At 61.6% G+C, this 10625-nt stretch overlaps 2 protein-coding genes and 1 long non-coding RNA gene across 7 annotated transcripts in view; all 3 read right to left on the bottom strand.

The window, feature by feature from the left end:
* LOC118170530 (E-selectin-like) overlaps positions 1-5246 on the bottom strand; it is a 7864-nt gene extending 2618 nt beyond the window's left edge. The window contains exons 1-7 of one of the 4 annotated variants that reach the window (XM_035332852.1): positions 4882-5244; positions 4428-4518; positions 2394-2777; positions 2186-2293; positions 1822-2004; positions 474-659; positions 30-138 (exon numbers count right to left, since the gene is read on the bottom strand). In XM_035332852.1, the coding sequence (XP_035188743.1) occupies positions 30-138; positions 474-659; positions 1822-2004; positions 2186-2293; positions 2394-2777; positions 4428-4518; positions 4882-5157 (1337 nt within the window). In that variant the 5' untranslated portion in view covers positions 5158-5244. Of the gene's footprint in view, positions 139-473; positions 660-1821; positions 2005-2185; positions 2294-2393; positions 2778-4427; positions 4519-4881 lie in introns of all 4 variants that reach the window. The other 3 variants (XM_035332850.1, XM_035332851.1, XM_035332853.1) reach the window with 3 other exon arrangements.
* Positions 5247-7327: 2081 nt separating this feature from the next.
* On the bottom strand, positions 7328-9874 carry LOC118170542. The gene is made up of 3 exons (XR_004752770.1): positions 9863-9874; positions 7834-7836; positions 7328-7470 (listed from the first exon to the last, which is right to left on the bottom strand). It is a non-coding gene; the product is annotated as an uncharacterized LOC118170542 (long non-coding RNA).
* LOC118170531 (1-phosphatidylinositol phosphodiesterase-like) lies at positions 7468-10562 on the bottom strand. Of its 2 annotated transcripts, XR_004752762.1 has the most exons (3): positions 10022-10562; positions 8595-9755; positions 7468-8131 (listed from the first exon to the last, which is right to left on the bottom strand). XR_004752762.1 is itself a non-coding variant. In XM_035332854.1 (2 exons), exon 2 carries the CDS (start codon positions 9701-9703, stop codon positions 8666-8668), a length of 1038 nt encoding a protein of 345 aa, XP_035188745.1. In that variant the 5' UTR covers positions 9704-9755; positions 10022-10561; the 3' UTR covers positions 7468-8665. The 2 variants fall into 2 exon arrangements, 1 of the variants encoding a protein (XP_035188745.1); XM_035332854.1 differs by having other exon boundaries at positions 7468-9755; positions 10022-10561.
* Between the last annotated feature and the right edge of the window lie 63 nt (positions 10563-10625).

The raw sequence follows: 10625 nt of genomic DNA, 5'->3' as shown, positions 1-10625 counted from the left end.
CACGGCTCTCTGGCCCTGTGAGCTCAAACCCTGGCTGGCAGGAGAAGACACATTCGGAACCGAAGCTGAAGTTGTCATGAAGGTGGGAGCAGTTCATCTCTCCGTGCTCTGGAGCGCTGAGCACTGGGCAGGTGATGGCTGCAAGGGGAGAGCTGGCTCTCAGGGCAGGACATGGGTGAGACTGAATCCAGGGATTAAGCCTTAATCCTACCTAACCTTATCAAACTGAACCTATGGTGGTGTGTCTTTGATCTACCTTCCCCAGCCTGACTCCAGACAGCAAGCCTCACCTCCTCAGACATCAGGGTCCTGTAGGTGGTACAGGGATTTTTGCTCCACACAGGTGATTTTGCCAGAACCCTGTTTAACCCCAGCACTCCCAGGCAGCAGCCCCAGGGCAAAGGACTGCAGGTGTCCTACACAGAGCCCATTTCCCTGCAGGATGCCCCCCTCCAAACACACCCCAGCTCTACCTTTGCAGCGTGGGGGAGGCCCCGACCAGGTCCCCCCAGCCGTGCACCACAGTCTCTCCGGTCCCGTCACCTCGAAGCCCTCCTGGCAGGAGAAGTCACACGTGGAGCTGAAGGCGGAGGCTCCGTGTGGGTGGGAGCAATTGACCTGGCCGCTTTCGGGAGCTACCAGCTCGGGGCAGGCGACGGCTGCAATGAGACACAGGCAGAGCTGGTGAGGATGGAACAGACACAGCCACCTTGTCCCTTGTCCCCGTGGTACCCAGGGCATGTCCAGCCCCACCACAGCAGAAGCCTGTGCTTAGTGCTGGAGTAAACCCAGCTGGCAATGCTTGCTAGCATAACTCCATTACCAGCAGGGGAAAACAACTGACTCATCTGATTCTTTGCAAAAAAAAAGGAAATAAAAACCCAGCATACATACAGCCAGCAGGTAAAAACAGAGCTGCGCTCTGGAAAACCAACTGTGGGAACTTGGAAAGCCGAGAGCAGGGTCAGGGCGGCTTTCTGGATGGCGTACGGGGGGACTTCCACAAAACCGGGGCCAGCTCCTGACCCTGCCACCAGCGGACCATCACTTCATCCCTCCGTGCCCGTTTCCCATAACTGCAGAAAGCCCTGGGCCACAGGCCCACCGAGCACAGCGCCGTCGGCAGCACTAACGGCAAGGCCAACTTTGTTTCTCAAAAACCTACGTACAGAGAGCCTGCCTCCCCCTCTGGCAGGAAGGATCCAGGGAACTCAGGGGGTATCCATATCAGTGTATGTGCTGTGTTATCTCTGCATGAATGACCTCGCTGCTTCTTGCTGGGTGTCCCCATACAGGAGGTGCCCCTTTGTGTCCCGTATTGGCTCTGGGTCTCCACTCGTCCCATCCTTGTGCAAACACACGGACCCGCCACAGGGGCACAGAGGAGGTGGAGCAGGGCTCTGCACACACCCCAGCCATGAGAAAGCTCAGCACCTCTCTGGGGTACCGGGAGAGCAGCTGTGAGCCCTCGAGATGCCAACAGGAAGACTTTCTCTGTCTCTGCAGCACGACAGACCGCAGCTCTCTCCTTTGTGGCTTTCTCCCCCGCAGCGGCTTCCTGCCCTCCGTGTCCCTCCCAGCTTATCTCACCTCATCTCACCGCCCCTCGCCCCTGCTGCCCAGCCCTGCCAGGGCACACCCGTCCTCCTGCCACAACAGCAGCCCCCGTCCTTCTTCTCTGAGGCCCCCCCAAGGTGCCCAGAACCTTCCAAAGGCTGCTGGGGGCTTTGGGGAGCAGCAGAGGGTGCGATGGAGGACCTGCACGAGCGATGCTGGGCATTGGTGCCACCTCCAAGGGCCCCAGCCCGCAGCGCTCCCTACCTGCACACGTGGGGGTCTCCGCTGACCACCGCCGTGAAGCCAGGCACTGCAGCGTGCCCGCACCTTGCCGTTCGAACCCCTCCGGGCACCCGAAGTCGCAGGTGGAGTTGTAGCGGAAGTCTCCGAAGGGATGGCTGCAGGTCATGCGCGCTCCTCTGGGCTCGAGCGTGGGGCACTGCACGGCTGCGAGAGACGCGGCGCCGCCGGCCCGTTAGCGGCACGGCAAATCCTTTGCTGGGGCTCAACAATAAGGCGGGGAGCTTTGGGGGGTATAGCCAGCAGCCTGCAGCAGGCAGAGGCTGAGCCGCTCGATGCCACCCAGGGCGAGCACCCTGACCCCCAGCAGAGCCCACCAGGCACTCACCGGTCCTGCAGTCGTCCCCTTCGAAGCCGGGGTGGCACTCGCACCGGTAACTCTCGATGACCTCCACGCACTCGCCGTGCGGGCGGCAGGCGGAGGCCTGGCAGGAGGCTGCACACACACAGCGCGTGGTCAGGAGCCGCCGGCTCAGCGGACACCCCGCCACGGCCCCCAGTTGTCCCCGGGGCCGTGCCACCCGCCCCGCGCCCACCTTGGTAGCACAGCGCCGTCTTCTTCTTGTGGCAGGGCTCGTCGTTCCACTTGCCCGCCTCCTGCTGCCGCTTGATGTAGATCTCCACGCAGTCCTGGTTGGAGCGGCGGTTGTTGGGCTCCCCCTTGGCCCAGTTCTCCGCCTCCTTCGTCAGCGCCTTGTTGGTGCCCACCCAGGTCCAGACGCTGTTCTGCTTGCGGATGCCGATCCAGTAGTACTGCTTGTGGAAGGGCAGGGTGGCGTTCAGGTACCTGATCTCCTCCTTGTTCTGGATGGCCACCAGGTCGGTGAAGAAGGTCCGGCAGTAGTTCCTGGCCTGCTCCCACGAGTAGACCCCTTGGTCGCTGTAGCTGTACGTCCAGGCCTCCACCTGCGTCACCATGCCTGCAGGAGAGCACAGGGTCCAGGATCACCACAGAAAAGACCAGAGCCGGGCTGGGGACAGGGTCGGTGAGGACATGAGGGCAAGCTCAGGCTGGCAGCAGGGCCGAGACATCAGCGACCAGCTGGACAAGGGGACACGAGGGGACAAAGGGAGAAGTGTGGGTGAGAATGGGCCTCAAAGAGGGCACACGGAGACCTGCGTGGGCCAGGCACAGCAGGAGCCAAGGTGGGGCACAGGGACAAGAAAAGTGGGAGACAGCTAGGGCTCCCCTGCCCACAGGGGTCTCCCAAAGAGGAAAACTGGTATCAAGATGGTTCCTTAATAGACATTTCCTTCCACGAGTGCAGAATTGTACCGCTTTTGTAATTCTTTTTCCTCATTTGCTTTACAGTTCCACACGAGGGTCAGCCTGGTGACCAAGCGTGCCCCACACCCAAAAGCGTCTGGCACACCAGGCTGCTCCTCTGAGCCGGAGGCAGCCTGAAGAGTCCTGTAAACCTCAGTATTGCACAACAAAGCCTTGCAAAAGTGAAGCTGACATCCTGCTCGTGCCCACCAGGCAGGATGAAGCCCAGATTAACTGGAACCCACACCCAGAAGCAGAGGGTGCTTTGCTGAAACACTGCTTCTATAAACAGCACTTCACATCGTAACCTGATGCAATCAAAAGGTTTTTGCCCTGAAAAAGCTTCTCCCTGGATGGGGGAATCACCACAGCTGCAGAATGAAGCCTGAAAGCAAGGTGGGAGCCAGCATTTGCTCCAAGCAATCGGCCTGGGTACCCTGTGTCTCAAACTTTTATTATGAAGGCAAAAGTCTGGGCTTTGTAAATTAAATGCAAGTTTAGAGCTTCCCAAATCTAACAAGAAATCTACTCAGACCACTACACTACTGTGCTAAATGCTACTATGCATTTGTATATGCAAAATCCACCACATTTTTCTGGCTTTCCTCATGGAATAATAAACTATTTATTTTGTTAAACAAAACCAAAGGCAGAAAAAGGTGGCCTCTAGCAGCAGCCCTGCTCCTCACTCCCCACAGGCTCAGGGCCTCAGGACAGAAGCTCAAGGCACCTCCTGGCAGCCTGCCTCCCCTCGGAGCAGCCACCCCACTACCCCTGCACACCCTGACCCCAAACCAAGAAGGACCAAGGAACCCATCCACACCCCACCTGTCCTCCACATGCTCTCCTGCCTCAATCCTCCTTGTGCTCAGCCTTATCTTACCTCTCCCTGCCCACCTGGAGCTGAGCCCCACCTGGGTGCTGTTTGCCTGGGTTTCACGCCCTGATGCTCCTGCCCCGTGCAGCTGGGCACGCTGTGGGGCACAGGGCCCGCTGCACTCAGGGTGCATTTGTATTTTTGATTTCCCAGCAGACCCAAATCTCAGCCTTCTCCTGACACTTCTGCATTTGACTCTGCTCTTCAGCTGAGCCACGAAAGGTCTTTTGGAAAATAGCCACGCAGGATCCCTGGGGACACAGCAGATACCAGCGGGTCTTGCTCCGTGCAGTGCCAGCGTACGAAGGAAATGTCCTACGGGCAGCAAAGCCCGCTGGTTTCTGTGTGACTGACATGCCCCCCAAAATAACCCTGCTGCCCTTCTCCGGTTTCCCAGCTCTGCAGGGTGACGCTGGGCTCACTTACCCCATGTGATGGCAGCGATGCCCAGGTAGCAGACGCCACGAGAGCCAAGAGCCCCCGTCCTCCCAGCGAAGCACTGTCCCGCGGCGGTGCCCTGCGTGCCAGGGAGAGAGGCGTGAGCACGCACAGCCCGCGACACGGGAGCCTCTTGTACCCCAAGGGCACCCGCACCAGCTGTGGGGTGGATGCTGGTGCTCCCCTGCCAAGCAGACCCCGAGCTGTCCCCGGGGAGAGGAGCAGACCTACCATGCTGGTGCTGCAGGGTGCCCGCCGTGCCTGGCCCTGGGCAAGCAGCGGTGCTTGTGCTTCCTCCGAGCCGCAGAGCCGCAGAGCTTCGCTCCCTCCCCGCAGCCTCTTCCCCTCCCGACCCAGCCCCGCTGCCAGCCCGCATCCTGCCCCCGCTGGGCTCCCCACCCGCAGCAGCCTGCTCCCCTCCGGGGGCTCCACGGGGACCTACCTGTCGCAGGAGCCCACCGCAATGAGCAGGGCTTGGCCGAGCCCCCGGGGAGGTGCAGGAGGGCACCCCCAGAGGGGCCAGCCCCGGTCCACGGCCACTGAGACCTCTCCGGCCCCCCATGTCCACGCTGCGCTGGCAGTGGCAGCAGGAGGACGGCGGAGGGATGAGGTGTGAGGAGAGGTGGCCACAGGGGTTCCTGCAGAGCAGGAGCGTGGCTCGCAGCCTCCCAGTTCCTGCGCCGGATGCTCTTCTCATTTGCAGGCTGTGAATCTTCATATACTGCTCAAGAACAATTAGTTACACAATGTATTTTCCTGTCTCTGCCTTTTTTAAGTCTTTATGAGAAAGGTCCAAAAACAGGACAGAAGAACGCTCCCCCTCCCCCATTAATATCCTTTATGAACTTCCACCAGTGCTCCAGGAAAATGCCCCATTGTGTCCACCTTCTTGAATCATCATAAATCTTTTTTTTACCCCTCTTCTGCTTGTAAGTGAAATCGTCTTGGCAGGGTTTTCTGCAGGAATTGCTCTGCTCACTTCCAGCTAAAGGCAACGCGGGAGCCCCTCAGGTCACAAGCGTTTTCCAGTTCCAAAGAAATTAACGGGGCTCCGGCGGGACTTGCCCTACACAAAAGGAGGAACCCATCCCACAGAATCCATGAACTGCTACAATGACTGTATACTTGGCCAACGTAAATGAAACCCTGTTCCTGTATTTTGTCACTATCTTTGCAAAATCCTTTACTGCACTTTTCCCGTTTTATGGAAGAGCTGCAGCTCAGCCTGTACTTGCAGGAGTTCAGCAGCGCTCGCTGTGGGTCGGCTCCCGTGCGGAGGGTGAGCAGGTTGGGGATGGGGATGGGCAGAGAGGCCAAGGGGTGGCTGCCAGGGCAGGGGGACGCCTCGGAAAGCCGAGGTCCCCTGGGCAGGATGGGAGCTGCCGCTGCTGCGCCAGGGCAGGAGCAGTCAGAGGTGTGCTGGTGGGTGCTCAGCCCCAGGGGAGGACAGGAGGAAAGCAGGTTGTGCTCCTGCTGGTTGCACTTCTGCTGGGACAGGACACCGTAGGGCAGAGCAGTAGAAAAGAAATATTCCCACCTTTATTTCTGTAAGTACAGATAGTCTCCGGTGTTGTAAAAACAGAAGTGAGGTGGCTGAGACCCAGAGGCTGCCGCGGGCAGGACATGGCCATGTACGTAGGGCTGCTTTGCAGGTAGTGGGGAGGGGTACGTGTGGCAGGGGGAAGCAATGACCACAATCAGCTCCACAGCTCTTCTGGGAGCTGGAAAACCCCCTTTCACATCTCAGGTGGCTCCCAAGGCTGCCTCCTAGGAAGGCATCAACACGCTGTGGGGCACGTGCTCCTCTCCGGGGGTCCTGAGGGCCCCCCCTGGCATCACGGAGCTGAGCAGGGCTCTCTCCTGCACTCGGGAGGAGCTCCCCAAGCAGGCACACGCTGCCCTTGTTTGTGGCAGAGGCCCTGGTCCCCAGACGGCCCGGCCCATTGCCCTCCTTGCGCAATGTTCCCCAGCAAACCGCAGAGGAACCGACTCACCCTGACACAGCCCGGCTGCTGCCGGCGATACCACGGGCACCTTCCTGGGGACCCCTGCAGCCCCCGGGGGTGCTTTTTGTCCCAAAGGGGGGGTCCTGAGCTGCAAGATGCCCCTGGGTGCACCTTGCCTCGGTGGGCCCTCCAGCACGATGCCAGGCCCGCAGCCCCGTGGGAAAGCAGCACCCGATAAAATCTTTCTCACGGCTTGAAAGCGAGAACAGTATGGCCACAGGAAAACATGTTTATCCAAGTGCCACCCCGACCAGCGCGGGGTGAGAGGGTAGCGAGGAGGAGCTGGGCCAGAAGGATAGGCTTGTCCCCAAGATGTCCCTGGGCACCCACGAGGCGTGACAACTCCATCTGAGGGGTCAGAGGGGTTTGGGACAAGCACCCCTGCCCACCCCTCCAGGTCCCATCGCCTGCTGACCCCTCAGAGCCATTTCTTTGACCCCCGCTGCGGCAGAGCTCTCAGCCTCCCTGCGGCCCGGGTGATGGAGAGTTTTTGGCTGGACATCGCTGCCACCCGCGCACCCCTGCAGGCTGGCTCCCTGGTGCCTGGCACAGATAAGGGTTTGCCAAACAGGATGCCGGGGGTGTAGACAACGCCAAGGTTATCGTGCTGCTGGCGCGGTGCAGAGTAAACAAGTGGTGCTGCCCACTGGGGTGCGGGGTGCGTGCATGGAGCCCAGGGCATCCTGTCCCCCCCGTCCTCCCCGACTGTGCCATGACCTGGGGGCTGCAGCAGCTGTGCCCGCACCCTGCCCGGCTCTTGCCACCCCGGACATCACCAGTGCTTTTGACACGTGTCTGGACAGTCTGTTTTAATGCAGTGAATGATTTCAGTCTTCCCACATCTAACAGGGCAAGCCCAGAGGTGGGTTCCCCCACCCATCACCCCCAGCGTGTTTTTGGCCCTCTCTGCCCCTTCCCCTCCCTCACATCTGGCCCCATCCCCTCGCTCCTCGGCCCCGGCAGCTCCCGGGCAGAGCCACCCAGGGGGAACGGATGAACGCACTCAGCAGTGAGAGCCTCGTGTCCTGCGGAGCAAACAATGTCCTCTCCTCCCGCCAGGAAATCCTGAGGCACCCTTGCACACACAGCGAGGCCAGCTCTATTTTTCCCTGACACAGAAGCATCCTTGAGCGTGTTCTTCACCTTTTGGCAGGCCGGGGATGAGCCTTCCTCTTCTCACCAGTCCTGGGCGAGCACCCTGCCTTGCGCTTTCTGACCCCTCCTTGTTGAACGCAGTCAGCGGTTTGATGCTTTCTGCACCAGACAGGCCTTGGTTCTCTTTCTGCTCCATGTAGCTTGGGCGTCCGGCAGCTCCCCGGTCAGCACTTAAATCGCTGGGTTATTTTCTGCAGGTGCGTGGGGGTTTACTCCCTTTTGCTCTGTCCTACCAGCTCTCCGTGTGTGCCCAATGTACCAGCCATGGAAAAACCCCTTCTGCACGGGACACCTCGCTGTAACTGGCCCAGGTTCACGGGAGGGGAGGTCCGAGCCCTCCCCTGCCGGCACCCTCCTTCCTTGCTCCTTGGAAAGCTCTCCTCTCCTCTTCTCCTTTCCTCGCTGCTGTCCCTGGGTGCCTGCAGGACGAGCAGAGTGACGGGGACATTTCTCCTGCCTTCTCGCCCCGCCATTTGTTGCAGGGTTGGCTGAAGTTGCCTTTCTAACAGTCCTGACTTTGGGGGCAAGCCCCTGCAAGAAAAACAAATAACAACACCTAAAAAAACGAGGGGAAGGATGTTCCCAACACTTTGTTGTCACTTTTGAAATTAATTCCTCCTTCCCACAGCCTCCCACAGCTGTGGTTTAAGAGCAAGATGGCTGCAAACACCAATTTTCGCTGTGCTTTGGCAGTGGACAGAGGGCTATGGGCTCTTTTTCTGCTAAGCAGGAAAAGCAAAGGGGCTTTTCCATGCTATTTTGCACTTTTCTGCTGGGAAATGGCAAGGAAACATAGGAAATGATTTCCTATCTTCTTTTTATTATTCATGGAAAGGGCAAGGGCTGTGCCGCAGGGCACATCCAGGTGAATTCACCGGTCCCAAGGGGAGGCAGGGCAGGATCTTCCCCCTCCACCCCATCCCTGCTGCTCTGCTGGGGACTTCACAGAGCCAGACCCACGCCGGGCTTCACTCCCCCCACTCCGAGACCGTACCTGGCTCCTGGTGGGACGCGATGCACCGGGGCAGCTGGGGGCTGCCCGCCTCCGACCCGGCCCCAGCGCTGTCACACAGCCGCCGCACGAAAGCTTCGCGGTGCCACACGGGAGCTACGGCCACTCTTCTTCCCCAAGGGCGCCGACATCGTTCGGCAGACGCGTGGGGCTGGCAGCGGCACGGGGGACACCGGCCCCAGCGGTGCTGCCCGCAGCGCCCGTGCCCTCCGCCGCCGGGGTGCCGTGGGGGTGCCGCGTTCTGCCGTGACGCGCCCGCTCGCCCACGGGGCGTTGCTCTCCACGATGAGCCGGAGGAGGCCTGCCCCGGGGAAGTCCATGATGACCACCCCCCAGCGCACCGCCTGCCCCGACCGGCGCCGCAGGTGCCGGTAGCAGCGGGGGTTGACGAAGCGGGCCACCTCCTCGGGGCAGGTGAAGAGCCCGTTGCCGGAGCAGAAGGTGAGGTGCATCTTGGTGGGGTCCCCGCTGGCCGCCGCCTCCAGGTGTCGCCGCGCTCGGGCCCATTTTCTCTCCAGCGAGAGCACGTTCCAGGCATCGCTGATGCTCAGCTGCTCGTAGGGGATGCCCAGCACCGCCTGCTCCAGCGCCTCCAGCACCACGATCTTGCCCCGCACCTGGCCCAGCGTGGGCACCTCCTCGCGGCACCACAGGCGGCCCCGTCCCTCCTCCAGCAAGCAGCGCTGGAGCCGGGCGGCAAAGCCAGGCCGGGAGAAGAAGGGCAGCTCCTCCTTGATGCGCATGAGCACGGCCTCGCCGGGGTGGGCGCGGAGGAAGCGCAGGGTGCGGCGCAGGACGCCCCGCAGGCTGGCCCGCTGGAAGGTGCAGAGGTGGTAGACGCGGAGCTCGCCCCGCTCCAGCTTGCAGCGCACGTCCAAGAAGCGCACACCAGCCGCCAGCTGGGCCTCCAGGCCCCAGCTCTGGCACCGCAGGCGCCGGCCGCCGAACAGGCTGAGGGAGTCGTGGGTGCCAGGGATGGAGAGGTGGGAGAGGGGCAGGGCGTCGGGCAGCCCTGCCATCCAGTCGGGGCAGCAGGCAGCTGGCTGGGGCGTGCAGTCGAACGCCGCGCTGTGCCGGCACCACGCATCCATGCCGCGGGGAGCACGGGCGCCCCGGCACCAGGCCGGCACCACCAAGACCTGCCTGGAGGAGAAGCAGCACCGTGAGCTGGGGTGACAGCCCCATCACTGTCCATAGCCCGTGCCATACAATTTCCCTCCTGCTCTCAAGCAAGCCACATCCACGCACACCCAGAGCCACCCCCCACGTGCCCGTACCCCACCCAACTACCCCTGCCCACACCCACAGCTCCCCTCGCCCAGCTCCCCGTGCTCCTCGCCCAGCCTGGGGCTGCGGTGCCCCGTTTTCCCCCAGCCCCGGTGTATTTCATCCTCCCCCTCCGCTCCCACCTGGGTTTGCCGGCGGCAGCGGGTGCAGCCTGCTGGACGGGGCACACAGCGGGGGGTGCAGGCTGCGACTGGCAGGCTGAGCGGGATGCTGGCCATTAACCGGGCGACACTCATGACGCACGTCATGTCCCGCACGTGGCACATGCTGCGGGGATTCAGGCTCAGTGCTCGCTGAGGAGAGCGCTCAGCTGATGCGGCGGGCTGGAAAATTGCTGGGCTGATCCCGAAAGGAGCCATTCAGGCCTCCACACCTCCCTCTCCAGGAATCAGGACAAACGGGATCGGGCACCCCGGGGCCCCTTGGAGCTGTCTGTGCCCGGAAAGGCACGGCCGGTCAGCGCTGCCGTCACCGCTGAGGTGTGAGCCCCACGGACAGTCCTGAGCCAGCCCCCGGGGGGTTGATTCACCTCCTGCCCTGGGGACACGGCTGCCCCTTGCCACCACGAGCTTGGCAGAGCGCCCCACTTGGCAGTGTGCACCAAACCCCATGGTTTTTGAGGGGTTTGAAGCCCGGCGGGTCACAGACCCCTCCGAGCATCCTTCCTGTGACTGCTCTGCATGGCCCTATCTCACAGGGGGGGCACGGAGACCCGAGTGGGGCCAG

The sequence above is a fragment of the Oxyura jamaicensis genome, chromosome 8, assembly GCF_011077185.1.
Source record: "Oxyura jamaicensis isolate SHBP4307 breed ruddy duck chromosome 8, BPBGC_Ojam_1.0, whole genome shotgun sequence".
In the NCBI taxonomy this organism is placed as follows: Eukaryota; Metazoa; Chordata; class Aves; order Anseriformes; family Anatidae; genus Oxyura; species Oxyura jamaicensis.
The sequence above is the reverse complement of the archived record's forward strand: the minus strand, read 5'-3'. Positions and strand labels throughout refer to the sequence as shown.

Coding starts and splice junctions, on each gene's coding strand:
- LOC118170531 (XM_035332854.1), bottom strand. CDS start 9,703: ATGGATGCGTGGTGCCGGCACAGCGCGGCGTTCGACTGCACGCCCCAG.